A 25,119-nucleotide genomic window follows, 5' to 3' on the forward strand; every position below is an offset into this window, starting at 1 on the left:
AGGCATTTCAGTAAGACTAAGCACTACACTGTGAAGGTCATAAACAAAACACGGTAAATCACGTAAACATTAAGATCCTTGAATATTCTCAGCAGAGAAAACCAGAGATGAGGTCTGAAGAACATAGAAGAGAACTCTTAGTACGTCAGTGAAAGCTGGTATGAGTTTGTCAGTGAAGAGTTTCATAGGTAGGATCACATTTCCCTTGCAGTATGTGTTGGCATCTTTGGAATCATGAAAGTCGTTTTAACAGCCAAATATGTTTGCTACTAGACCAAAGAAGCACTTTTATTGGAAAGCACCAAGAACTGTATTCCTTGAAAAAGGCTTAAAGCATTGCATACTAAGTTGAAGAAAAAAGGCAAATAACTTCCACATGAATTTGTTGACTCCTGGATTATAAATCACCCTAATCTTGACACTTGCATATTACCTTCCTTTGTACATGGAATTTTCATTTCATATTCATGTACAGGCAACAAGATGATGATGTTCCTGATACTATCGTGATGAAACTTTTATGCTTCTTTAATTGGGTGAAATGTTTAGCAGTATCAGTACGGTACAAATATTTTGGCTAGGACGCCTTATACATTTCGGGGACTGAAGTTTTAGAAATTTCTGCTGAGAAATAAATTGCCAGAGGCCTTTAAGAACAGGCTGGAAAAGCAGGAACGGCTGCCTTGATTCTTGCTGGGGAGGGCAGATAGGTGAGGTTGGCCTCTCAGGGTGCTTTTTAGCTCTGCAATTCTCTTGAGAAATGAAAAATAATGCATGTTCCTAATTTATTTAATTGAAGTCAGCAGTAGTCAGCTCAACTGGTGATGTGGATCTGCATGTTGATCCATATGCAGAGGAGTCAATAGCCAGGAAGCAAGTAGGACATTATTGGTTGTGTTAAAATCTGACTTGTTCTGAATACAGCTCGAGAACTAATGCTCTAAATACTTAATGTCTTAATTCAGCTTCATTCCCTAGCAATCATCTCTCGTTCCTCTGAAACCCAGCAGCAGAAGTTAAGTTTAATAATTAAAATTTTAGAATTTCTTGTAAGTTCTGCTTTTCATCTCAAATAATAGCTACAGCTTTGTCAGTGTCCTCTTTCATTAAATTCTTTTCAAACAGTTTTTTTTTTGGTAGCAAAAAATACTGTGGCAGTTAGGAAATTGAAGTCAGATTTAGATCTGGGTAAATTGCCCTTGATTTATACCATTGTAATGGACATCGGCTCATATACAACAGAACAGTAACAGCCACTTTATCAATGTAACTGTTGTACAAGCAGAGGTAAGGCTCCAGTACACTGAAGAAATGCCAATTTTCCAAAGGAAAAAGTATTTGTTTCAAAATAAAGTATGAATTTTCATAGTAAACAAACAAATGAAACTCCACCTTACTTCTCCATCTGAGAGTAATGGAGAGGGTGAGGAGATCATGAAAATACAGAGGTCTCATAGCAACCCAGTCAGGAATTTTATTTTCTTATGTTTTCACAGTTCTTCATCAGCATTAGCTGCAAAGTGCTGCTAATTAGACTCCTGCTCCACAGGAATCTAATGGAAAAGGAGTAGAGGGTCAAAGAGTGCTTTCGTTTAGAGTTTTGTATCCATCCAAAATTGAAGGGAGGTTGCATTGCTGCTGTAGGTCACACTTTGAGAAAGCTGTCCAGAGCTTCCTCACAAAACTGCTTTTGGATATGATAACAAAAGTTATACCTGACTTTCAAAACATGCATGCATAGCAGAAAGCTGATGTTTACAATCCTCCGTTTTTATTCCATGTACTTCCAAGCAGAATTACACAGGAGTGAATGGCTGGACATTTGGACGTGCCTTTGACTTTTTAGTAGAGTTTGGTTCAGTGTTGTGTTGTGGTTGGTTTGTTTGCTGACAAAGAGCACTTGGGAGTGTCCTCTATGGGTCTGTCTTTGAACACAAGGCTTCAAATCCCAGGTTTGTGTATTCTGTGAGCCTAGTTTGAAAACTAGTGGAAGCCTTTCTATTAATTTGAGCAGGCTTTAGCTCAGACCCTGTTGTGTAGCCACGAATGATCCAGTTAAAGAGTGAGGGTTTGTCTCAAATGTTCTCTCCATATGCTGTTGCCAGCTCTTCTCAGCAATGCATGACAGCCACTGGCCATGCCACATATGGCTGCATTTAGGTGTGCTGCATCTAGGGATTTTACACGTGTTCTTTGATGTCCACTTGGAGAAAGGTGATGATCAGCAGCTCTGTACCTATAGTCTTAGAGAAAGCAAACCTCCTAAATCTTAGAATTGCTCAGTTCCTGTCTAGGCAAATGGAGAGCATTGCCACATTTGAGGTCCACATCAGCAGAGATATTTTCTAGTATTAGAAAATCTTATAAATAAATAAATAAAGAATCAGTAACACTTGGATTCATGGACAAAAATCTCAGTATTTTAGGATATTTTTGACAAACGGATGAATTAGATATTTTTTTGATGGTGCTAAATGCCACAGGAGTTTTCCTCCCTAGAGGAATAATTACTCAAGAAACTAGAAATTCATGTGTTCTGATTTCCTGATCTGGTTGCCAGATACAATTCAAGTAGATGCAAGTGTCTATGCCAACTCTGTACATAAGCTCAGTGCAATTGCATGCATGCTTCAAAGAGCAGATTTTTGGCAAATAGGTATGAACTGATTTTTATTCCAGGACCTTGAGCCTGAGAATTGCTCAGCAAGACATTTATCTGTATGGTTTTCAAGGACTTGGCTAAAAAACCCTTATCATTCTAAGATGTCTTTCTCAAAGAATTTTTGCACTGAAATGTCAAAAGATCTGTTAAGAGTTTAAATATTTAAGCAATCCTAATCTATCAATATATTTTAGGGATGTTTTTTCCTTTTCTTTTATATCATCCTTGAATACCTTTTTTGCCACAAGTTATGATTAAAAGCTGTAGAATTTAATAGAAATTATACATTACTCAGAAGCAGAGAAATGGGCCCTGATGCCTGTGGCCTCTTTCCCATAAGCTTGTGAGCTTTATCCCCAATTCCTTTGCTGGAGACCCTCACATCCCGAGTGGTTAAATGTCTGCAGTAAGCGTCTTTAATGCAATGAACAGATGTGTGTAATAACCACCTCATGTTTTGCTAGGTTTTGCAATGGAACAGGTATGGTTACTGCTCCTGCTGACGATTAAAGTGCTTTCAGTGACTGCTCAGTTCAATGGATACAACTGTGATGCCAACCTCCATAGCAGGTTTCCTGGTAAGTGTTTAATAGACTTTTTTTTTTGTAATGGCTTCTTTATTGTCTTGGTTTAAAGCAGTGGTTATTTTTAAATACAGAACTTTAAATCTGTCTGAAGCCTGGAGGTAGGACTCCACATTAAGTGAGTGTTAACTATTTTGGTGACAATGAAACTCCTCTAATGTTGCACTTGACTTTCTTCTCAATTGCACAAATGGGTCAGATTCAGCCTACTAGTAATGCACACAACTCCCCTCACATCAGTGGGTTTGACGTGCTTTTGCCAGAGCTCTATCCTGTCGAAGAAATTCACCAGAGGTCGTGTTGTTGGAAATGTTCTCTATAGACTTAAGAGTCTGAAACTTCTAACAGGGTTTTCTTTCATGTTTTTTCTGGGTAAGAGACTATAATTATGTCCTTTTAGTGAAATAAAGAAATATATATCTATTTTTGAGCAAAATGAAGTTGATGGCAAAATTCAGTGCCTCACTTCAATGTTAAGCGCTTGGTTAGGGACAGGTGAAGCAATGGGACGTATCTATGTTTGCTGTACACTCATGCCTCTGTGAGAAAATGGGAATTAAGTCATTTTGGGGACATCAGATGTCTGGAGCTGTTAATACAATGAGAAATAGAAATGAAATTTCCGTCTTAGTGACGTGTGTATCAGGGTTTACTCAGCTAAAGAATGTTTTTAGTCTCTGTTACATTGCTTATACTTCCTGCCTCAGTTGTTTCTTGGACAGAATAATAACAATAATAAAAAAGGCTGTGACTACTGGCTCGCTCACATCTTGTGTTTCTGAGGTAGCAATTGAATTGAAAAGTATAGTGATGAACTCTCAGTATAGTATTATGCTGTAATACCTTTCAGTGTTGTTGCTTTCTGAATAACAATAGTTTTGATTTTTTTTCAGGAAGAATCAGCTCTTTTATTTAACATAAGTCAGCAGAAAGCCTACAGTCTGTTTATGGTTTCCTGTGGTACCTCCACACTGCTAGGTGCTTTGTTGACATAAAGACCAGCAGTGGGTTTGATCCTTTTTCACTTAATTGATGTGAGTAGGAAGAGCAGAGAAATAAGACATGCAAAAAAGATCAAATATGTTGCCTCAATCCTTGACAAAAATCACTGTTTAACTCAGTATTCCACAAACTATTTCTATATTCCCCTTCTTAGGTAAAAGTTTTACAGGCTTGCCTCAAAATGATGAGTGAATTGTGCCCACCTGCCTGAGATCTACCTTTCGTAGTTTTTCTTGTAATTGTTTTTCTGTTTCAGGCATCTTGAGAGGATTGCAACAGCTAGAGGGAAGTTTAGATTCCTCTTTCTGCGCTTGTTAAATTTTTCTCTGGTCATTTTTTGCACCAGCCCTGTGACAAGGTTTTGTATTTGCAATGTGATACCTGTGAATTCAATCCAGTTCTTGCTGTGGGTATTTAGGGGCCACTTGCAATTCTGCCTCAGAAAAAAGGGTCATATCAGAGTCCATGTCTGCCAAATCTCAGGGACTCCAGAGAAAATATGTTTAGGTTATAAGTAAACAGATTTTTAAGTAAATGCTAATCATCCCACACTACCAGGAGGAGCTGGTAGTAGGAGTAGAGTCCTGCCCTTTCTGGTTTGTGATCTCAGGCAATAAATCATAGAATCATAGAATGTCCTGAGTTGGAAGGGACCCCCAAGGACCATCGAGTCCAACTCCTGTCCCAGCATAGGACAGCCCCAGAATTCACACCATGTGTCTGAGGGCATTGTCCAAATGCTTCTTGAATGCTGTCAGGCTTGGCACCATGACTGCTTCCCTGGGGAGCCTGTTCCAGTGCTCCACCGCCCTCTGGGTGAAGAACCTTTTCCTAATATCCAACCTAAACCTCCCCTGGCATATCTTCCTGCTGTTCCCTCGAGTTCTGTCACTGGTCGCCAGGGTGAAGAGGTCAGCACCTACTCCTCCACTTCCCCTTGTGAGGAAGTTGTAGACCGCAATGAGGTCTCCCCTCAGTCTTCTCTTCTCCAAGTTGAATGGACCTAATGACTTCAGCTGCTCATCGTACGGCTTCCCCTCTAAACCCTTCACCATCTTTGTGGCTCTCTTCTGGACACTCTCTAGTATCTTCATATCCTTTTTATACCGTGGTGCCCAAAACTGCACAGGCTGCTGAAGCTCTGTTTTCTGGGTTCAAGAACCACAGAAGATGGGTGAGAGAGCCTCTGCGGGGAGAAGGGGCTTGCCCTCACTACGCTTGCTTCCCCAGTGCTCGGCTCAGGCTGTGGCTTTGAGTGTGCTGGGCTCACTGCCTTCCGAGTTCAAATGTAAGGCTAGGGATGAGAGAGAGGTCAGAAAGGAGAATGTTTCAAAACAAGCATCCTCCAGGCTGAGATACTGCTCGCAGAGCCTGGTTATGGATAGGACTTTCTTCCTGTTCCTTATTTGTTCCACACAAGGTATCTTCATTGTTGTCAGCTGAAATTCCAAACATGGGGTGAGAATGGACTTTCTTGCTGAGGTCTGTGGTGTGCAGATACCAGAGAAGCCATTGGGTTTTGAGGTTTTCTGCTCTTTTTCTTTAAATGCTACGAAGAACAGAAGTTATCTTCAGCAAAGATGAGAAATTAAGCCTTCCTAAAGGAACCTTGGAGCTCATCCATTTTTCATTTGTTTGTGCTTTTATCATTCGTTGCTTAGGTGACTCTTCCGTAGGGACAGTGCTGCATAAATAGAATGATAAATAATGAGGCAGGGCTTTTGTTTCTGCAGTTTGTTGGCTTGTTTTAGAGTCTAGGTGTGCAATAGTCAGCAAGGATGAAGAAGAAAACCCCACATTTGGTAGACTGAAAATTCTGTGACATTTTATACCAAAAGCAAGATGTATTCTAGAGAGTATGTAATAAGGTCAGATCCTGCTGTCCTTCAGAGAGTTGCCTGGAGAAAAAAGCTTTAGTTCTGCATTGCAGTACAGCATAGCCTTTAGGGTTTTGGGGGAATGGAGCCATAGCAGTCTGGCTGTCTTCAGAGGGGAAACACACAGTTTTGATTGACTGGACATGGCACTTAGTGCCATGGTCTAGTTGACAGGGTGGTGTCAGGGCAATGGTTGGACTCGATGATCCCAGAGGGCTCTTCCAACCTGGTTGATTCTGTGATTCTGTGATTCAGGGGGCTCTTGCTGTAAGTATGTACTGAGAACTTAGTAGAAGCTAAGAAAATATTGCAGCTTTTTCATATACACATGTTAATTCACTACCAAAACAAAGATCTGATGAAAGAGGAGGCTCATACAGAGAAGCTGGTTTTAAACTATAAATGTCTTTGCTTGCCTCTTCTGGTGGAATGACTTTTGTCAATGGTGTTCTGTGGCAAACTCTTGTCCTCTACAGGTTTTTCGCTGTCTGCTCTGGGTGAGTCTTCGCAATGTGGGGAAGGGTACCAGAGCAGAAGCGGGCAGTGGAGCTGTCAGCATTTGGCTCATGTTGTCATGGGTCCATCCTTGATTCGAGATGGTCTCTGTTACTGTAGTATCTATGTACCTCTTTACAGAGCTTTACTCTGTTTTGCATGTGACACCCCTGTGAGTACTGTTGACTTATAGGTAGTTTGTGTGATTTGAGTCAGAAAGAGGCCAAGTGCTTTTCCTGTATGGAAGCTCTGTGACAAAGTCGTCATTATATTTAAGGTCCCATCAGCTGGGTGACCTAACCTTCAAACCATTGCTCCTCTCTTACTCAGAAAACCAGAAGCTTTTACTGCAGGAATGCAAATAGTTTTTGTTTAAACTTATACATATATAGGAATAATATTTACCTTTTTAAATTCACCTTCTAAATTAGCTAGATGTTTAGCATCTACAGGAACATTAGATCTGTTTGCACCTGGTTTCAGATTAATTTCTGAACAAATAATGTTGTTTTAATTCCAGAATGGACTGATTTGGCAACAATTTCTCCTTGTAAAGTAGTGGGCAGAAAAGGTTCAGTCTGGAAAGGTCGTTTATCCTCCTGTATAGCACAAAGGTTATTTTTGTGCTGTGTGGTCTCATTTGCCTTAGTGTCAAATGAGAATTTTGCAAGTGCTAATGGTACCTTAACAGGTAAAGTAATATCCTGCTTTATAAAAGGCTTGAAGTGAGTTATAAAATTGACTGAGCTACTTTATATTACATCCTGCAATTTGTTACAATCTGACTGTTTGTGCATTGGTCCAAGTAAATGTAAAGATGCACTTTGCCTTTTGCCTTTTCATACTGTTCCCTCTACCTTAGTATACAGAATCACAGAATCACAGAATCACAGAATCAACCAGGTTGGAAGAGCCCTCTGGGATCATCGAGTCCAACCGTTGCCCTGACACCACCCTGTCAACTAGACCATGGCACTAAGTGCCATGTCCAGTCTTTTCTTAAACCCCTCCAGAGATGGTGACTCCACCACTTCCCTGGGCAGTCCGTTCCAATGTCAAATAACCCTTTCTGAAAAGAGATTCTTCCTAATGTCCAACCTGAACCTCCCCTGGCGCAGCTTGAGGCTGTGTCCTCTTGTCCTATCACTAGTTTCCTGGGAGAAGAGGCCGACTCCCACTTCACTACAACCTCCCTTCAGGTAGTTGTAGACTGCAATAAGGTCACCTCTGAGCCTTCTCTTCTCCAGGCTAAACAACCCCAGCTCCTATACCTATTAAACGGATCATAACAATCCTCACGTCGTGAATACTAAGGTGTGCTGCTGCTTGATCTTTGTATGTTATGCATGTTAGTGGAGTTATGTGTATGTACAAACCAGGAGAATTTCACGCTGTATCACTTCAACTCCTGTCTTGCCTCCAATACCTTTCTGCCCAAATTTACATCCAACGAGTAGCATTTATCACCATATCCACATTAGCTCAGGACTGAGTTTAGCCTGTTATTTCCTGCACTTGATTGTTTTGGCTTTAAAGCCACCATTAAAGCTGTCTAAATTAAACTACTTGTTCTCCTGTACCATGGGGGAAGAGCTAGTTCATTGTAATGGAGATTTCATTTCCTCTCCGTTGTGACAATGCAGTGAAACAACTTGTTTCAGCAGTCTTAATGGTACAGTATTGACTGAAGCTGTTCTGCAATTTTTAATAGCACTTAATCTTTAAGCAGATGTAATAAATGAGTTGTTAAATGAAGGAGTAATGTCTGTGTTTAACACACTGCAGTATGTCTTTTTTGTAAAGCACTAGGGGAAAAAAACCATAATAGCCTGTTGCTTGTGCCTACATCCTAACCTGATGCTTTTCCATTCAAGTACACAAAAATCTTCAGAACTTTCAAATAAAAGGTCAAATTAATCCAAGAAGGTTTTTTTGCTGCTGTTCACAAATTGATCAGTTGTAACAATTGCTGTTTTCTAGGCCTTTTGTATTGTCATAATGTACAGAATGAAAGATTGCAAGATGCTTTGTAGCATCGATCATTGTCTTTCAAGAGCCAACTGATTTTTCATTAAAGCTAAAGTTGATGGTTCTTAAAAAAAAAAACCCAACAACTTTAAAGATATAATAAATTGCTCTGATATGCTGTTGATTGTACTTCAAAGTCTGCACAGCTAGAGGCTGTGGTCTCATACAAAGTGGAATGCAGACAACCTCAAACACACCTGACTTGCATGCCAGAACGGGCTGGAAGGCAGAGCTTGGCCTCCTGACTTTCTCAGAATCACAGAATCAACCAGGTTGGAAGAGACCTCTGGGATCGTCGAGTCCAACCGTTGCCCTGACACCACCCTGTCAACTAGACCATGGCACTAAGTGCCATGTCCAGTCTTTTCTTAAACACCTCCAGAGATGGTGACTCCACCACCTCCCTGGGCAGTCCGTTCCAATGGCTAATGACCCTTTCTGAGAAGAAATGCTTCCTAATGTCCAACCTGAACCTCCCCTGGCCAAGCTTGAGGCTGTGTCCTCTTGTCCTATCGCTAGTTGCCTGGGAGAAGAGGCCGACTTCCACTTCACTACAACCTCCCTTCAGGTAGTTGTAGACTCAAAATCACTGGAAATTTGTGTTCCAGAAAGGGGCTGTTTAATCAGACTCCAAATATTTAACCACTTGCTGTTTTCTACTCTGTTGCAGTGCTTCAGTTTATGAATGTGCTACTGAAGGATTTGCTGGGGAATTCTGGAATAATGGTTTTGTGGCATGGTAGACTGCGTTACCATATTAATTCTTGTTTTCTCTTTAGTGAAGCTGTAGAGTCAAATCTGTCCTTCAGAATAATGCAATTCTGACCTTTCTATTCCAATATTTTGCTGTGTCTGGGGTGTAAAAATTGGTTTGATCAGAAGTTATAGCACTAGACTAACTGCTACAATAATTATATGGAGATTAGTTGAAATACATTTGCTTACAGTGTCTTTCCCTCTATTTTTGTTGCAGGTGAACGAGATATCAATGTTTTCTGTGGAGTGCAGACAATTACTATGAAGATAAACTTTTGCACAGTTCTTTTCTCTGGTTATTCTGAGACAGATCTGGCACTGAATGGGAAACACGGGGATGCCCACTGCAGGGGTTTCATCAACAACAACACCTTTCCAGCAGTTGTCATTTTCATCATCAATCTGAGTACTTTGGAATCCTGTGGAAACACTTTAGTGGTAAGACAAGATCAAAGTGAAATTGTAGCATGGCTATTTACTCATAGGATCAAGTGAATGGCCTTGAGAGCATTGTCTCTTTTACAGATAATGTATACATTTTCTTGCCCAGCTAGCACTATATTGCATACATATAGTGCTATAAAAAAAAAACAGAGAAAGTCCATAATTTATAATCTTGATTACTTAATAAGAAGATGCAGTGGGACACACATTTGTCCCTGATTAGAAAGTATATTTTTCATTTTAATATTTTGTTCAGTGGAAAAATGAGATTTTTCCAAGCCATTTTAAAAACTCTTGCTGAACATACCTTAAATTTTGCTGAAACTTTTAAAATGCCCACTTGGAAAATGAAAGTAAAATATTTTTAAGAATGGGTTAGATAGATGAGAGTTATAGTCTGGGTACTTACTTCTATGCTCTCATATGAGAGGGGCTTGCAGACTGATTTACTGATCCTATATGTTCTGTGATAAGGCAGTGATTGAATGTCTCAGGGGAGATAGTCTGGCCAGAGGGCCCAACCTACAGTAAACACCTCTGCTAGCAGTGCCTTGAGGTCATGCACCTCCTTGGAAGATCTCAGCTCGATATGGAACTGCCTGGCAGCAAACTGAAGTTTTCAAGCAAATTTTGAGTGTTTGCCACAAAAAAACCCCCAGGCTATCTAACCTATGCACCCAATTCATGACAACAAAAGTCAAGATATGCGACTGAAGTTCAGATTTGCACGTTCAGCTCTGATTTAGTGCACAGCCACTCTGTGCTATGGTGTTTTGCCTGGTGGTGTGACTTCAGTGTCTACGTTTTGTGTTGCTGTTTCATGCATGGATAATGCACATCTTTGTACAGCTAATGACTAAATCTAATCCTTAGTTGTGGGTGAGATTTTGAAACCAGAATCTGATCCTGGAGCTGACTTTGAAGTCTGTTTTGTACCAGTATAATTTCATTTTCTTCAATGAAGCTGTCTCACTCTGAATGGGGGTGGGGTGGAGGAAGTCAGGTCTCAAACCTTCTATAAACCAAGGGAGAGGAGAGTTGTACAGTTTGTGTGTATATCACACTGTACAAGCAGTGATTACTTATATCAAAGTATCTACAAATAACTTACAAAACCAAACGTAAATAATATTATTTTTAAGGCTTATATTCTGTCTGGAATTCATACTTGCACTGGATGACATCTGCTAGTTTTTATGACAACCCCCCTGTTTTCTGTTCCTAGTGATTTTGTGAAACTAGGCTTAAATGTTTGATGTGCTCTGTGACCTATTTGCCTCAGGCTGAGTTTTCTTTTAAAATTTCAACAAAAAACAGTTCATCAAGTTCAAGATTCTCTTTTCCCGTTTTCCCTGAAAAGCTGTAGCACCTCCATGACTTGCAGCAGAGGAATTTGCCAGGAAGCAACTTTTTCCTGTTCCCATGAAGTTGGTCACATTGTAAACTCCCTGAACTTACTATTTGATTATAATTGTAAGAGCTTGATGTTTAAAAAAAAAGCCAAACATTCTGGTAAGTCCAAATAATTGGAGCTCCCCATGAAGCCCCCCGCAAGGCTGTACAAGGTACAAAGACAAAATAGCAGCTGCTGAATATATAATCAAAAATTCCCCTCATCCTCTCTCAGTTTATGCATGCTGTGCCGCAAACAAAGAGGATAAAGAAGCAGGGAGCATTTCTTATCATGTTCCCCACACTGGAGTAGTACAATCCCATGCATTTCTTGGCTGTGTTTCACAGCAAAGACCTTAAAACTCATTTTCCGTAAAAGTAAAGACAGCAATTCAGGCAGAATCCAGGTAAAACCCAGGTCTGGCTGTAAATGGCAGACACAACTTTTTAGTTTTTTGGGGATGGGGTGGTGAGGAAGCTAAACTGGGCTACAGTTGGCTATACAGAATCACAGAATCAACCAGGTTGGAAAAGTCCTCTGGGATCGTCGAGTCCAACCATTGCCCTGACACCACCCTGTCAACTAGACCATGGCACTAAGTGCCATGTCCAGGCTTTTCTTAAACCCCTCCAGAGATGGTGACTCCACCACCTCCCTGGGCAGCCCCTTCCAATGGCTAATGACCCTTGCTGAGAAGAAATTCTTCCTAATGTCCAACCTGAACCTCCCCTGGCGAAGCTTGAGGCTGTGTCCTCTTGTCCTATCGCTGGTTGCCTGGGAGAAGAGGCCGACTCCCACTTCACTCCAACCTCCCTTCAGGTAGTTGTAGACTGCACTAAGGTCACCTCCGAGCCTCCTCTTCTCCAGGCTAAACACCCCCAGCTCCCTCAGCTGTTCCTCATAGGTCAGACCCTCCAGACCCTTCACCAGCTTGGTCACCCTCCTCTGGACTCGCTCCAACCCCTCAACAATACTGCCTTAGTGCTCTAGCCTGTGTTTTTTAGGCAAGGAATAAATCCTAGAAAATTTGATTTTCATCATTTTCCTGCCATTTAGCAAATGATTAGGTGTACTATTGGCAAAGTGTACGGCTGCATCTGTCTTATAGCTGGTTTTTCTGTAGCAAAAGGAATCAAAATACCTGCTGCGTATCCTGTGCTGCTTAGTGCGAAATTTTGCAACTCAGGTGCACCTTGGGGTGGTTCTTCCATAATGAAATGTCTTTTTAAGAAACTGTATTCAAAAGCTATTGCAAGTATCTGTTTTGCTAATACAGTTATACAAAAGAAATGCTACAGTGGAAGTCCAGTGCCATGTTAATTGGCCTTATCGTGTAAGTGCCTACTGAGAAAGTTATTTGTAGCACTTATCTGCTGTTTTCAAACCACCCCCTTATTCAGATCAGTAGCTACAGATGGAGTGGGACTGGGCTGCTACGGGGAGGAAAGGGTGTCCTTCAGTTTTCTGGAGAGCTGCCTGTTGTTGCTGGCTCTGCACACTCTGAGCCTGAGCAACACAGGGTAGCACATGTCCAGGGACTGAGTTAAGGTTGCAATGGCATTAAGGTTGTATTACTTTTCAGCTCTTGCATTTCTGACAGTGTTGCTTTGCACATAGTTTATAATTTAGATTGAGATGTGTAATGTAGACAAAAACACAGAGTCAAAGTTCAGCTATTTGGCTTGTATCTACTTATAAAGTACATTGGTTTTGAGGTGTGAAAAACAAAGCTCAAGAGTGACAGAGTATTGTTTCTGTGAATGAAGTTGCTTGTTTATTGACTTTATTATTGCATATGGAAGCTCATTTTAAGCTAATATTTTTTAGCTGTAATAGAAAAGTTCCTTCAGCTTTTCCCAGTAAGTCACATGAATTCACTGGGAATGCTCAGAAAAAAAAACCTACCAAAAAAATGCTTCCAGGATTCATCAGGTTTTTTCAAATGTTGCTGAAGTCTGTGTTTTAAGAACAGGGATATCACTTGTGAACTGTATATGCATGATTTCAGGGAGGTGAAAAACAACACAGGGAAGATGTTATTAAACTAAATTAATTTTTGAAGGATTTCCTGAAGATATTTCTGGGTAAATTGTGGGCTAAAGCATCAGTGTCCTCAGGTATCTTTTGCTCCACAGTTCACTTTCTGATGATAGTTGTTTTCTGTCTCCCTCAACAGGTATCCTCAGCTCGAGGTATCAATGCTTATGGAAATACCTCAGTGGTACAGATAGGTAACGTTTCAGGCTACATTGATACCCCAGACCCACCAACGATTATCAGCTATTTGCCTGGGCTTCTGTACAAATTTAGCTGTAGCTATCCACTGGAGTACCTGGTTAACAATACCCAGCTTGCTTCGTAAGTGTGCTTTTCATTTCTGTGTGTTTCATTCCCGTGTTTATGTAAGCCCGTATGTATGTGTGTATATGCATACACATCTAAATATGTGCATGCCATAGTAGTATTGTCAACACAGTGATTTTTAGCTGTGCAAGAGTAAAACAAAAGGAAAAAGCACTGAAAGAAGAGGTGATGCAAAGGAAAAGAAAATTCTGTAGCGTTGTTGTATGAGATAACATAGTTTGTAAAGAGACCCTTAGATAAAGTAAAACTTCCCTTAAAATTCAGGTGTTCTGATGACAAAATGGTAGCAGGAAAAAAATGGAAATTCTTCATTAAATAGTTTGTAAGCATGTGAATACAGAGTGCAAGAGAAAATATTTCAATGAGTAAACCTAGTACATCATGGAGTGTGGGTTCCTTTTTGTCACTTTGCCTCTCTGCTAATTATTTTTGTGATTCATGTTTTCAACAGTAACCATTACTTTCTGCATAGTTAAGGTTCTGCCAGTGTTTCTGCTATAAATTCCTATTTCTGAAGTTTATAACCCAAATGCATAAATTAATTCCTTGTGACTTGACTCGAGGTTTTTTAACAATAAAAAACATTGAAGTGTGTAAACACCAAAATAAGATATCTTTCTTCACGATGGTTTTTGGTTTCTGGTTCTGTTGTAGGTCATCGGCTGCTATTTCTGTAAGAGAGAACAATGGTACATTTATCAGCACTTTGAATTTGTTGCTTTACAATGTGAGTATGAAACAATGGTATGACCTTGGACTCAATCTGTCTCTGCACTATGTGGGTGCAAACTGGATTAGCAGAGCAAAGTACAGACTCCTTTATTTGCTATTCCCTTCCCACTCCTCCCATTAAGACGAGGCCTTTCACAGAATCACAGAATCAACCAGGTTGGAAGAGCCCTCTGGGATCATCGAGTCCAACTGTTGCCCTGACACCACCCTGTCAACTAGACCATGGCACTAAGTGCCATGTCCAGTCTTTTCTTAAACACCTCCAGAGATGGTGACTCCACCACCTCCCTGGGCAGCCCCTTCCAATGGCTAATGACCCTTTCTGAAAAGAAATTCTTCCTAATGTCCAACCTGAACCTCCCCTGGTGAAGCTTGAGGCTGTGTCCTCTTGTCCTATCGCTAGTTGCCTGGGAGAAGAGGCCGACTCCCACTCCACTACAACCTCCCTTCAGGTAGTTGTAGACTGCAACGTAAACTTTCATCCGGGCATCTTTCATCTCCGAGTTTCCTTGTCCTTTTCATTTGCATGTACATGTTATCTTGTATTTATATGGCTGGTCTTTGAGGATACACACAGTCTTGCTGTCCTGTATTTATACAGTTCCTCAATTTACAACTCTGGCTTTCAGGTTGTAGTGCCATGTGAATAATCAGTTGTAGTACTCCAGAGTGCATACTTGTGTTTGCATTTATTTTGTATATGTGTGTGTGTGTACATTTATATATACACGTGTGTGTGTGTGTGTATATGTATGGGTACATTGTAGTTACACAGAGGGTACTCTGTAGAATTCTGTAAAAATATTGAAGACCTGTTCCCTTAGAAATAAATTATAGGACTTTTGCTGGGCTGTTTTTGTGTTCAAGCCTCATCAGAGTGTTTTGATCATCTATAACTGTAGTGAGGGATGTGGGATTTGTTGCAAACCTGTAGCCCACTGTACTTGTTGCCTCATTGTGTGGACTTTCAAGATTTTAAGGGTTAATTTTAACAGCTTTCAACTCACGCTTCTTCCATATGTTTTAGATAATTTAACTTGAATATGCATTATTGTATAAGCTCTTACTGTGTAAATACAGATGGTGACAGTAAAACGTGAAAAATTCAGAGACTTCTACTTAACAATATTACTCCCTGAAATGATATTTTCATGTTGATTAAAAATTTTATTCATACATTTTAAATATCTGATTTAAATATCAATTTTTCAATCTATCAAGCAACACTTTTGTAAATTATGAATCTGATTTTTTTGCATTATTATTCATGTCATCATGACACTGAGTTATAATTCATGCAACTGATTTAAAAGTCAATGCTTTATACTTTGAACATAATGAGCTATAAATATTGTAACAGGACATTTTCCAAAGGCATGCTTAAAAAAACAATCATGTTTGTTTGACAGAGCAGAGCTCCAAATAACAACTTACAATCTGTTAAAATGAAGATTATACTTCTCTCATTTTTAAATAAACCTGTCACCAAAAAGATGGGGCATGGTGAGTGTAGCCAAAGTTCTCAGGACAAGCATTGGCCACCGCATGTTTGCTGCCTTTCCGGCCCAGTTCTGCACACAATCAGGTATAAATGCTATCGCTGCTTGTACTGAGCACATTTTTTTTCCTCAAATACCACATGCCAAGCTGGGCTTTCACCCTCCCTACCCCAGTGAGTTTAGAAGTCAACTGTGAACAGTGGTGTCTTATCCTTCTGATTTCAGTTTTATTACTCACTCTAGTGGTTAGCACTAGCATGAATAATACTGCTAAGGCTGGCAGAGTCAAGTGATGGATATGCTCTTGTGGTTCACCTCCTAGGGCTGGGTGTACACACAGGCAGCTTGTGTGCTGCCTGCACTCTGCCTGGTTGGGAGTGCTTCTTGGGACACCCACAGCCTTGTGAGCTCTAATCCCCATTAGAGAGTCCTGGTTTTGGGAGAGGCCTGGAGGCTCCTGTCCACCCTTGGTATGGGCAAGAGGTTGTGTACAGATGTGGCTATTGACTGCAAGCAGCCATACTTTCAAACTTCAGCTGCAGAGTTATTTCCTGACAGTGACTCTTCATCTCAGCTCACTTCCATCTTCCTCATGAGATGATGCTTACATTTAGTTTGTGGTGTTAGCATGCGTTAGCATTAGGAAAGACAAGAGGAGCCATTATAACACTCAGAAAGAGTTTAATAGCAAAACGTTTAATGGGCTTTCACAGAGCCTAAGTGGCTACATGCTTTTAGGCTATCCTGTAAAAGTCTGTCTAAATGAATGAAAACTGCTCTTTAAGGAAAAAAACAATAATTATGGAATGTAATAGTGAGGGACTTGCTGTAGACTTTTTAATCAGTTTGTAAAATGTCACAGAGCTACGTATTACAGAAATGTATAATTAATTTTAAAGAAGGCAAACTTACCTGGTCTCACTGGAATGGATCTTCAAGGAATTTCTCTGTGTGTCACAGAGCTGGTCTGTGTGTGCGTGTGTACCTCCCAAGGCCTCCGCTGCTGCAGAGAGTGAATACTGGGCATGCTGTGAATTTTGATATTGTTCCCTCTGGAAAAATACTTGATTTATGTGCTTAATCCTTCTTGTTGCTGTCAGCTGCTGCTCTTGGTCTTGCCTGCCACACTAAACCTGGTCAAAAGTCTGTTGAACAAAATTTTTCTTACGTGTTGAGTGTTTTGACCTCTCACAAGAGGTCTTAACACAGTGAGCCCCTGTGCCTTCTGGGCACATAACATAAGTGATGTTACCAGTAAGTGCATTTTGATATGCTGAATTAACATCTGCCACTCAGATCTGTGTCATGGCATTGTTGCTAAAGTGACATTAATGGTTCAGCCTTTGAACAAGAAACCAAAAAAACAGCTATATCTATGTAATAGTATACAAGGAATTCCCAACTTTTATGTTATACAGAGCTTTCTTGAAGCAGCATTTTTGAAATATTAGAATTTAAATGGAAATATTTGTTACTTGGAGCCTTCAACAAGCCAACTTCTATAGAGACTACGTTTTGGACAACGGCATGTGTCTGTTCTCCCAGACTACAGCTTAAGATATAAAACCTGGTGGCATTGCTATCTCCACTAAATCAAATAACCTTAACAACATTCCTGGGAAAGGCTTAAGCTTCTGCTTTAGGAAACCACAGTAGCTGCTATGTTTGCCCGCAGGCGCTGGGAGACTTACTGAGGTGTCAAAAATGATACCTTTTCTTTAATCACCGATCCAACCACTTCATAAAACCATAAATGGATTCCCCAAAATAGTTGCACAGGATAAGGCCAGTCAAATGTTGTTGATCTGTACAGACGAACTTGTAGGCAAATGCTCTGGCACTGCTTTTTGATTCCTCCCTTATGGAAGACAAAGTAAGTGACTATGCTACATAGAAAGGTCAGAAAAATTAGATGGGAGTTCAATCTGTGGATGCAGATGAATTGTTACAGTGGGATTTCTGGTACACTGAGGCAATGTTTGTTTTTCAGGATTCAACCTACAGCCAGCAGCTCCTTATTCCAAGTACAGGTTTACCTTTGAAAACCAAAATATATGCAGCTGTAAGAGCAACCAACCTTGATGGCAGGTACCATAAAGGATGTTATTTCTTGTCTTGCTTGCTATTCAGCTCTTAGTGTTGCAAACTCCTCTGATTTAGAAGCAACTGTCTTTCCTTATAGCCTTTTGTATGTTAAAACAATGGTTGGTGTTTGATAATCAGTGCCCTCAGCTGGAGGGTATCAGGTCCTTGGTGGTGAATGCATATCTTGCTGCTGTCCTCATTGTGAAAGTCCTATATTGCTGTTATTTAAGAAAGGGCCTAAGATCAAGTGAAAAACTCCAGAGCTTTTAAAAGTGGGATGGTTTTGATTTCTAGTCCTATGTGGCCATGACATCTGAGAGGAGGTATACAACATGTGTGTTGGTATGGTGGTTGACTTGCATGAAACAAAATGATTAGTTTTATCCAATTCTACTGCTATGGTGTGCTGTTTAGTTTTGTAAGTGGTGGGAAGAAACAGGTGATATAGATTGGGAATGCAGGATGGCTTGTACATGACCCATTAAATATAGTAACTCGGCTTCAAGGTAACAGCCTGCATTATCAGTTTGTATGCTTGCCTGTACTATGTTTTAATCTTATCTCACTCACTCTCCACTCCTACTCTTACATTGCTAGTTCCCCTCATATATCACTTTGCTCCCTGTGCAGGTGGAACGTTTTGATGGACTACTGTTACACCACGCCATCTGGTAATCCTAGTGATGATCTTCGATATGATCTCTTTTTCGGGTAGGTCCTGTGCAAACCCAATTTTTCGTGGGTCCTTCCTTTAAAAAAACAGTTGTAAATCTCTCCAGTAGAGGTGTTCTAAACTGCCTGGAAAGTCTAAGCCATATTAGCAGGGAGAACTGGACTTACAGATAACATGTCAGGATTTACCTTTTTTGTGAACACAAACATAGAAGTAAGTGCAAAGTGGTAAGAATTATGAAGGCAGAGAAGCATATATCTAAAATGGCTTTATTAGTGATACCATAAACACCCAAACTGATGGCTAAAGTGTCCTTTATTTTACCAATGGTACCCTTGTGGTGAATGACAGTGATATAAAACATCATAGACTTCAGTTCAGGAAAGCAGTTAAGCAAATGGTTAGAGATAAATAGATGCTCCTGCTGTTACTCCCAGTAATAACATTTATTTGAATTGGAACTTTGAAAAACATCTTCGCAGTATCTCAGATTAAATTTTATCAGTGATGATTGCTGGAGAGATACTGACTTCATCAGGAGTTACCTGTCTATACCGCTTAGCATACCTGATTACTTTTTACTTCAGGTCCCAAGTTTCTTTGGGCACTGGAATTAAATGATGCCTTGGTTATAGCTGTGAGGTTGCAAAACAAAACATGATGTTTTTGTAGGAATGCATTTCAGCACAGACCTGTGCAGCCTAACAGGCAGATTGTGGCCGCCCATGTTGGACATTAGGGCACTCTGTTCTTTTCCAAGGAGCTAATGCACTGAACTTGCTGCTTGTCATCTTGTTCTCAGCAATGAGCTTCAAAATGCTAATCATACAGCTGCTCATCCTAGTTTTAATCTTCTCTACCAAAACTAGCTGTGACAAGGACCCGCAGACAACTATAATTGAAAATGGCAAGAGCCAAATGGGCCGGTTTTCCTTTGAGGTGTTTCGCTTTGTGAAGCACAAGAACCAGAAGATGTCTACGGTCTTCCTTCACTGTGTGACAAAGCTGTGCAGAGCAGATGACTGTCCCTTTCTTGTGCCAGTAAGTTTCAGTGGACGGAAGTTGCTGTTAATTATCTGGATATAAAATAGGCACACTGGAGTTATTTTGCATCCAAATACTATGGAAGTTTGGATGGCACAGAATGCAGATGCCTTGTAGACTCTAAATTAAGAATGTTTTTTGTCTGAAGGAATGTAAAACAACTGATGAAGAATAGGGCAACGAATATTGTCATCTGGAGATAGAATAATACCAGACCTGCAACACACAGGTTGTTGAACACAGGAGAAATGACCTCTTTGCCTTTTGGTCCTTAATTAATTTTTAAAAGTAACAACTCTGAGACAGCTTCAGAGCTGGTATTCTCAGTATAGCATCTAAGAAATAAGGTATCCACAATCACAGTGGATGAATATAAATATCTTAGAATAGAGTTTATAGAAAACTTAAAGCTATAGTAAATGCAGTTATACTGACGAGGAAAATTCGAAAGAGTTTCTGATAGTGAAAAAAATCAACTTACTACATCCCCTATAGTTTATTACCACCTGCCTTATAGTTTGGGAACTGCTGTTTTGAAGTTCATGAAATTGTATCAATTAAAAAATTATTTCATTTTAGGAGCATCAGGAACAACAAATATATTTTAGAAATTGAAACATTTAAATAAACATATAAACACAGAATATTCTGTCTTCAGAACATGGTATCTTTCCCTATTGAATGACTTTCCATTTAGAATTTTAAAATGCTATCAGTTCAGTACACTTCTGACATTTTGTACATTATTTTATACTTTTATGTTATACTTTTAAGTAATTCATTGTTTCTATTGAGAATTTATGTTCTGAGGTTTTTGAAGTTCTTTCACAAGACGTTGAAATTAAAGAAATGCTCTTGGGTCATTGCTATTTAGAACTCCATGGAAATGGTGTGAACTTTAACTTGAGAAGCTTGCTAGAAAAGGGATTGTAACATGTTGTCTATCGCTAGTCAAGCAGAACACATTTGTTGGAGAAAACTGCTTGTAAACAAAGCTTTGGGAAATTAACTACTGAAAACTTAATATACTATAAGATGGATCTTGTACACAACAGCAATGTAGTTCTGTAAACAAAGCGAGGCAAAATACAACAGGAAGTCAGGCATTTATAAGATATACTTCTAGGGAATATTGCAGCTGGTTTTATTGCAAAGTCATTTAATGCATACTAAGAAATAAAATCAGAGTTGTTGTGTTGTTTATAAAAGAGCTGACATTAAAGCAGGAAGCACAGAAGGGCAATAATTCCATTCCACTCTGAAACTGTGATTGTTTTGGTTAACTGCTCAGATTTGCAGTAACAGAGAAAGAAGAGACGCTGGTGGGAGGACAACGTGGAGCCCTCAGAGCACCTCTGGCAACGCTGTCATCTCTGCTGGCCCCATCATTACAAGGAGTGGTAGGAATAAGCAAACTTTTCCTGTGGACTGATAGAATTTTAGAAACCTGGGGGAATGTTTTGCAGTTTAATATAAATCTGCAGTGACTTAGAGAAAGGGTGGATCCTCCATGAGTTTGCTGGGTATATTTTTTCCTCCTGTTGGAGTCTTTGGTAGAAATTTTGAGCTAATATTTCTGTTCAGCTCACATGCTTCTTCCCTACCCCAGTAAAATCACTGTGGGATACTGCTATGCATACATGACCATTATAAAAGCCCACACTCAGAGGGTCGACTTCTTTTTTGTCAGATTTCACTGACGATAATGGAATTTAAGGTACTGTGTTCAGTGTTGCAATTTAATTTGGACAGCTAATGAATATTCGCTGTCACTTTCTATTCACCATTTCTTCCGGCTTCACCTGTGGGTTATTATCTAAGTGTTGAATAAAATTAATACATGCTATGCTTAGCCTTCAGCTATAAGAAAGAAATAGGACAAACACATTGTAAATTCTGAACAGAGTAAGCCAAAATCTACTCTCTTAAACCCAAGGTGAAATTCCATTATTTCCATTTTTATTGCCGAAATTTTTTAAATTAAAAAAAACGAAACTCTAAATGCAACCTGCAGTCTCTGAAAAGAATTTATGTGACTGCTGTTGACAAAATAGTAAAAATATTTGAAAAATGTTTAAGAAATTCAATTTACTGATATTTATAAGTAGTTGCAGCCAGGCAAGTGATTTCAGCAGTCTTAGATTTAGGAAGCTGAGAGCAGGACTGAATCCTGTCTAGGAAAAGTAATTGAAACACTTGAGAATAAAATCCTTCTTTACGTGCAAAGTAGTTGTGCCCAGATACACGAAGAGAACAACTGACCCTCCAGAACAGGGAACCATCTAGCAAGAGACCATTTTTAGAACAAATACTGTTATAAGCAACATTTCTACAATGAAAATGAGCATTTTTGTTCTGCGTTACACAGTCCCAACTGAGTTGCTGCTATGTGATTAGTTAAGAAAAAGTGGAAAGAACGAGCTTCAAAGTTGCATGCATGAGTACTTATGGGAAATGAGTGACAGATTTGCTCGGAGAAGCATGTGTGCTAGAGAAATGCTGCCTTAGGCAAGCAATGGAAACTAGATAAATCTTGTTATGTGAGCAACCCTTATTAGGTAATATAGCTTATGATTCAAATGCTGTGAATGCTATTTTTACAACTAAAAAAGCCCCACTCATCAATTACCTTTAAATACTGCATAATTTCAAGCAAACAAAGATCTATCCATGGGTCTTTAATGACCCCAAAGAAAAAGGATAAATGATTTTATAATTTCTTGACAACTGTTGAGAGTTTTTTCTTTTGAATGAAGGCATGAATAAAAATGGAAAAGGAAAATAATATTTTTTTAGGTGTTTTCTACTTGAGATATGTGGCTAAAACTTTTTAGATTAGGCATATTTCTGCCTCTCCATAGTATGCTTTTGGAGCATCCCACTCCTGCTGACAGAAGGATGATTTGATGAGAAGTACTCTGAAAAAAGTGGGGTTCAGTTCTGAACTCTGCCACGAAATGGTTGGGTAGTATTGGGCATGTCACTTAATCAGACTTGCACTTCACTTTTCCTTCTGGAGCAGGAAGAGGGAATTAGTATTTCCTCCAACTGTCCCTTCCCATTGCGAAAATAAGTGCATTAAAAATGTGAGCTTCATGAATACTATAATCAAGGAAAGAAAAGGGGGAAGGTCATGAGAGAGCTTGAACAAAGCTATCTGGTTTTGGATGAGGATTGCTGGGGTGCAGCGCTGGCTTACTCTGGCGTGATGCTGCATGGAGACACTTATACTGTTTTCAAGGCCAACTCTGGTCCAGCGTTAGTGCAGATGTATTTATACAAAGCCCATCAAACCCGCTGCCCCTGACTCACTGTAGTACCTATCCCGGTATGAGGTCTGCAGTTGCATGGATGTGCAGTCTCTCACTTCCCTCGTTTGGGTTGGTGCTGCGTCTGTCCTGAGGCTGGTCCTGTGGACATCAGGGTCTGCAGAGGCACCTTGACTTAGCCAGGTCTCTGCGTTACTCTAGTCACCAGTTGTTCTGGTAACAAAACTGTTCGTGCAGTTACCTTGATAGGAACTGAATAGTGCTACTGCAAATGAGCAATGGTCTTTCTCCTGTGGATTTCTGAACTCTTATTTCTAACGGTTTGTTCTTCTCAGAGAAACTTTATTCTTGTTTGTTAATCTAAAATAAGTCATTACAGGAGACATACATACACAGAAGAAAATGTTTTAGTCTCTGTGTGTAGAAACAAAGCACGTACCTACTTGTGAAGGTGAAATTGTGTAGCTTTTGATGGATGTCTCACTTAAACTTAGAAGACAGCTGCTCAAAACAAAAGTATACGTGAGCTGTGCTTACAAGTTGCACAAAAAAGCAAAAACAGTGACAAGAAATGTAGCTCTGAGATGGACAATGGTTAGTAAGTAAAAACAGAAGACAAAATACAAATGTTTCCCTGAATATAATGCCACTGTGTAACTGTCAAGAGAAAAGTGAGCATGGGGAAAGGGCATTTTTGTAATCATTTATGGTCACTGATGTATTTTTCCTTTAAAAACTCAGGTTAATTTTTTTCCTATACAGATCTTCTTGTAATATGATTAACAGTGAAGGGACTTGTGTATAATACTGTGCTTATTGTTGTATTTTTACTGAGGGACAGACTAGAACTGGTTGCATTCTTAATTAAGAGATTCCTGCATTAAGGTGTGGGGTGTTTGGGTTTTTTTTTGTGTTTTTTTTGGTTTTGGTTTTTTTTTTTTCCGCAGAATACTGAGTAACTTGCTATTGGTGTGCTGGCATTAAAAATGAAGCCATGTCATGTAATTAATGTTGTTGTCCTTGCTCTACCAGAGATGTTAAAAGCTACTAGTCAATGCTGCAAGTATAGCTGATGTGCTTTGAAAATATTGCAAGTTTGTGTTGCCAGGAGAGGAGGAGGTAGGCAGAGGTAGTTGTAAAATGTAACGCATCCTGATTTTGTTTTATGCAGATGAGACGCCAACCAACAATTCACAGCTTGGTAAGTTAATCAGAATTTCAAGAAACATAAAAGAGGGGTTTGAGTGAAACAGAACTGAGGAGCTGAACCATGTTGAGCTCTATGCACTGAGCTGCAGTGTTTTTTCTTTTTTTCTTTTTTTTTTTGGTAATTTAAATGAGTCAATACTGACATACTATAAAGAAAGCAATCGGTGAATCTGGAATGCTCGGTTTAATTTGTGTACCCAGCCCCACCAACATAGCAACATTTAATTCCTATGATGGAATTGAAATCAAAATCAGCTGCTATGACATATGAGGGTGAGGGAACTTTGCAACTGCCAGATGCGAAATGAGACTTAAACTGTAAAATCTGCCCATGCCATGCAGGAGAAGAGCAGCAAAAGGGTGGTGATGGTGCAGTCCAGCTCAGTTCAGAGCTCCAAGTCAGAAGAGCTCTGCTTCAGCTCCTGTTCTCCTGGCATTTAATCACACAAAGAGCCTGTGGAGAAGCTGGGATAGAACTCGTGGTCTGCTGTGTAATGGAAAGACAGAAATGTTTGGCACTGCTGAGAGATTGTAACCACATCTTATCTGTACGTTTTTGCAGCTCATCCAAACGGACCTCCTTTCCAGCTGAACTCTGTCACCAGCGTGCTGATTTCAGGCATTGTCGTCCTAGGAATCACAAGCATTTTCTTTTTTGTATGTTCCCTGACTCTTCTGCACAGAAAGTGGCCCAACAGTTCAGTCTTGAGTGGCATCCGAAACCCAGTTTTCAACTGAAAGTGATTTACTTGCACTTTTTCTTTGGGGTTGCCTTTCTTGTCCATGAAATATGATTCCATTAAAAAATAATATTAAGGCAACACTCCAGCTGTATCCAGCTTCTATTCCAGCTATTCTGTATTTGTAGATTTGCTAGATGTTATTGTGTAAGTAAGCAGCAGTGATATTGGTAGCAATCCTAGAAAATTGTGAGAATCTCAATTGTGTTTGTGATCAGACGGTATGGCATTAGGCCCATGGATGTGCTGACGATAGAGCTCGT

General features: G+C 39.8%; 1 protein-coding gene across 1 annotated transcript; it reads left to right on the forward strand.

Annotated features, from left to right (window-relative positions):
* The first annotated feature begins 3,134 nt into the window (after window positions 1–3,134).
* ZPLD1 (zona pellucida like domain containing 1) lies at window positions 3,135–24,854 on the forward strand. The gene is made up of 10 exons (XM_068417496.1): window positions 3,135–3,240; window positions 9,622–9,842; window positions 13,418–13,599; window positions 14,260–14,332; window positions 17,827–17,924; window positions 18,552–18,632; window positions 19,464–19,635; window positions 20,930–21,038; window positions 24,079–24,108; window positions 24,679–24,854. Exons 1-10 carry the CDS (start codon window positions 3,135–3,137, stop codon window positions 24,852–24,854), a joined length of 1,248 nt encoding a protein of 415 aa, XP_068273597.1.
* The last annotated feature ends 265 nt before the right edge of the window (window positions 24,855–25,119 follow it).

Source organism: Nyctibius grandis, chromosome 23, assembly GCF_013368605.1.
Source record: "Nyctibius grandis isolate bNycGra1 chromosome 23, bNycGra1.pri, whole genome shotgun sequence".
In the NCBI taxonomy this organism is placed as follows: domain Eukaryota; kingdom Metazoa; phylum Chordata; class Aves; order Nyctibiiformes; family Nyctibiidae; genus Nyctibius; species Nyctibius grandis.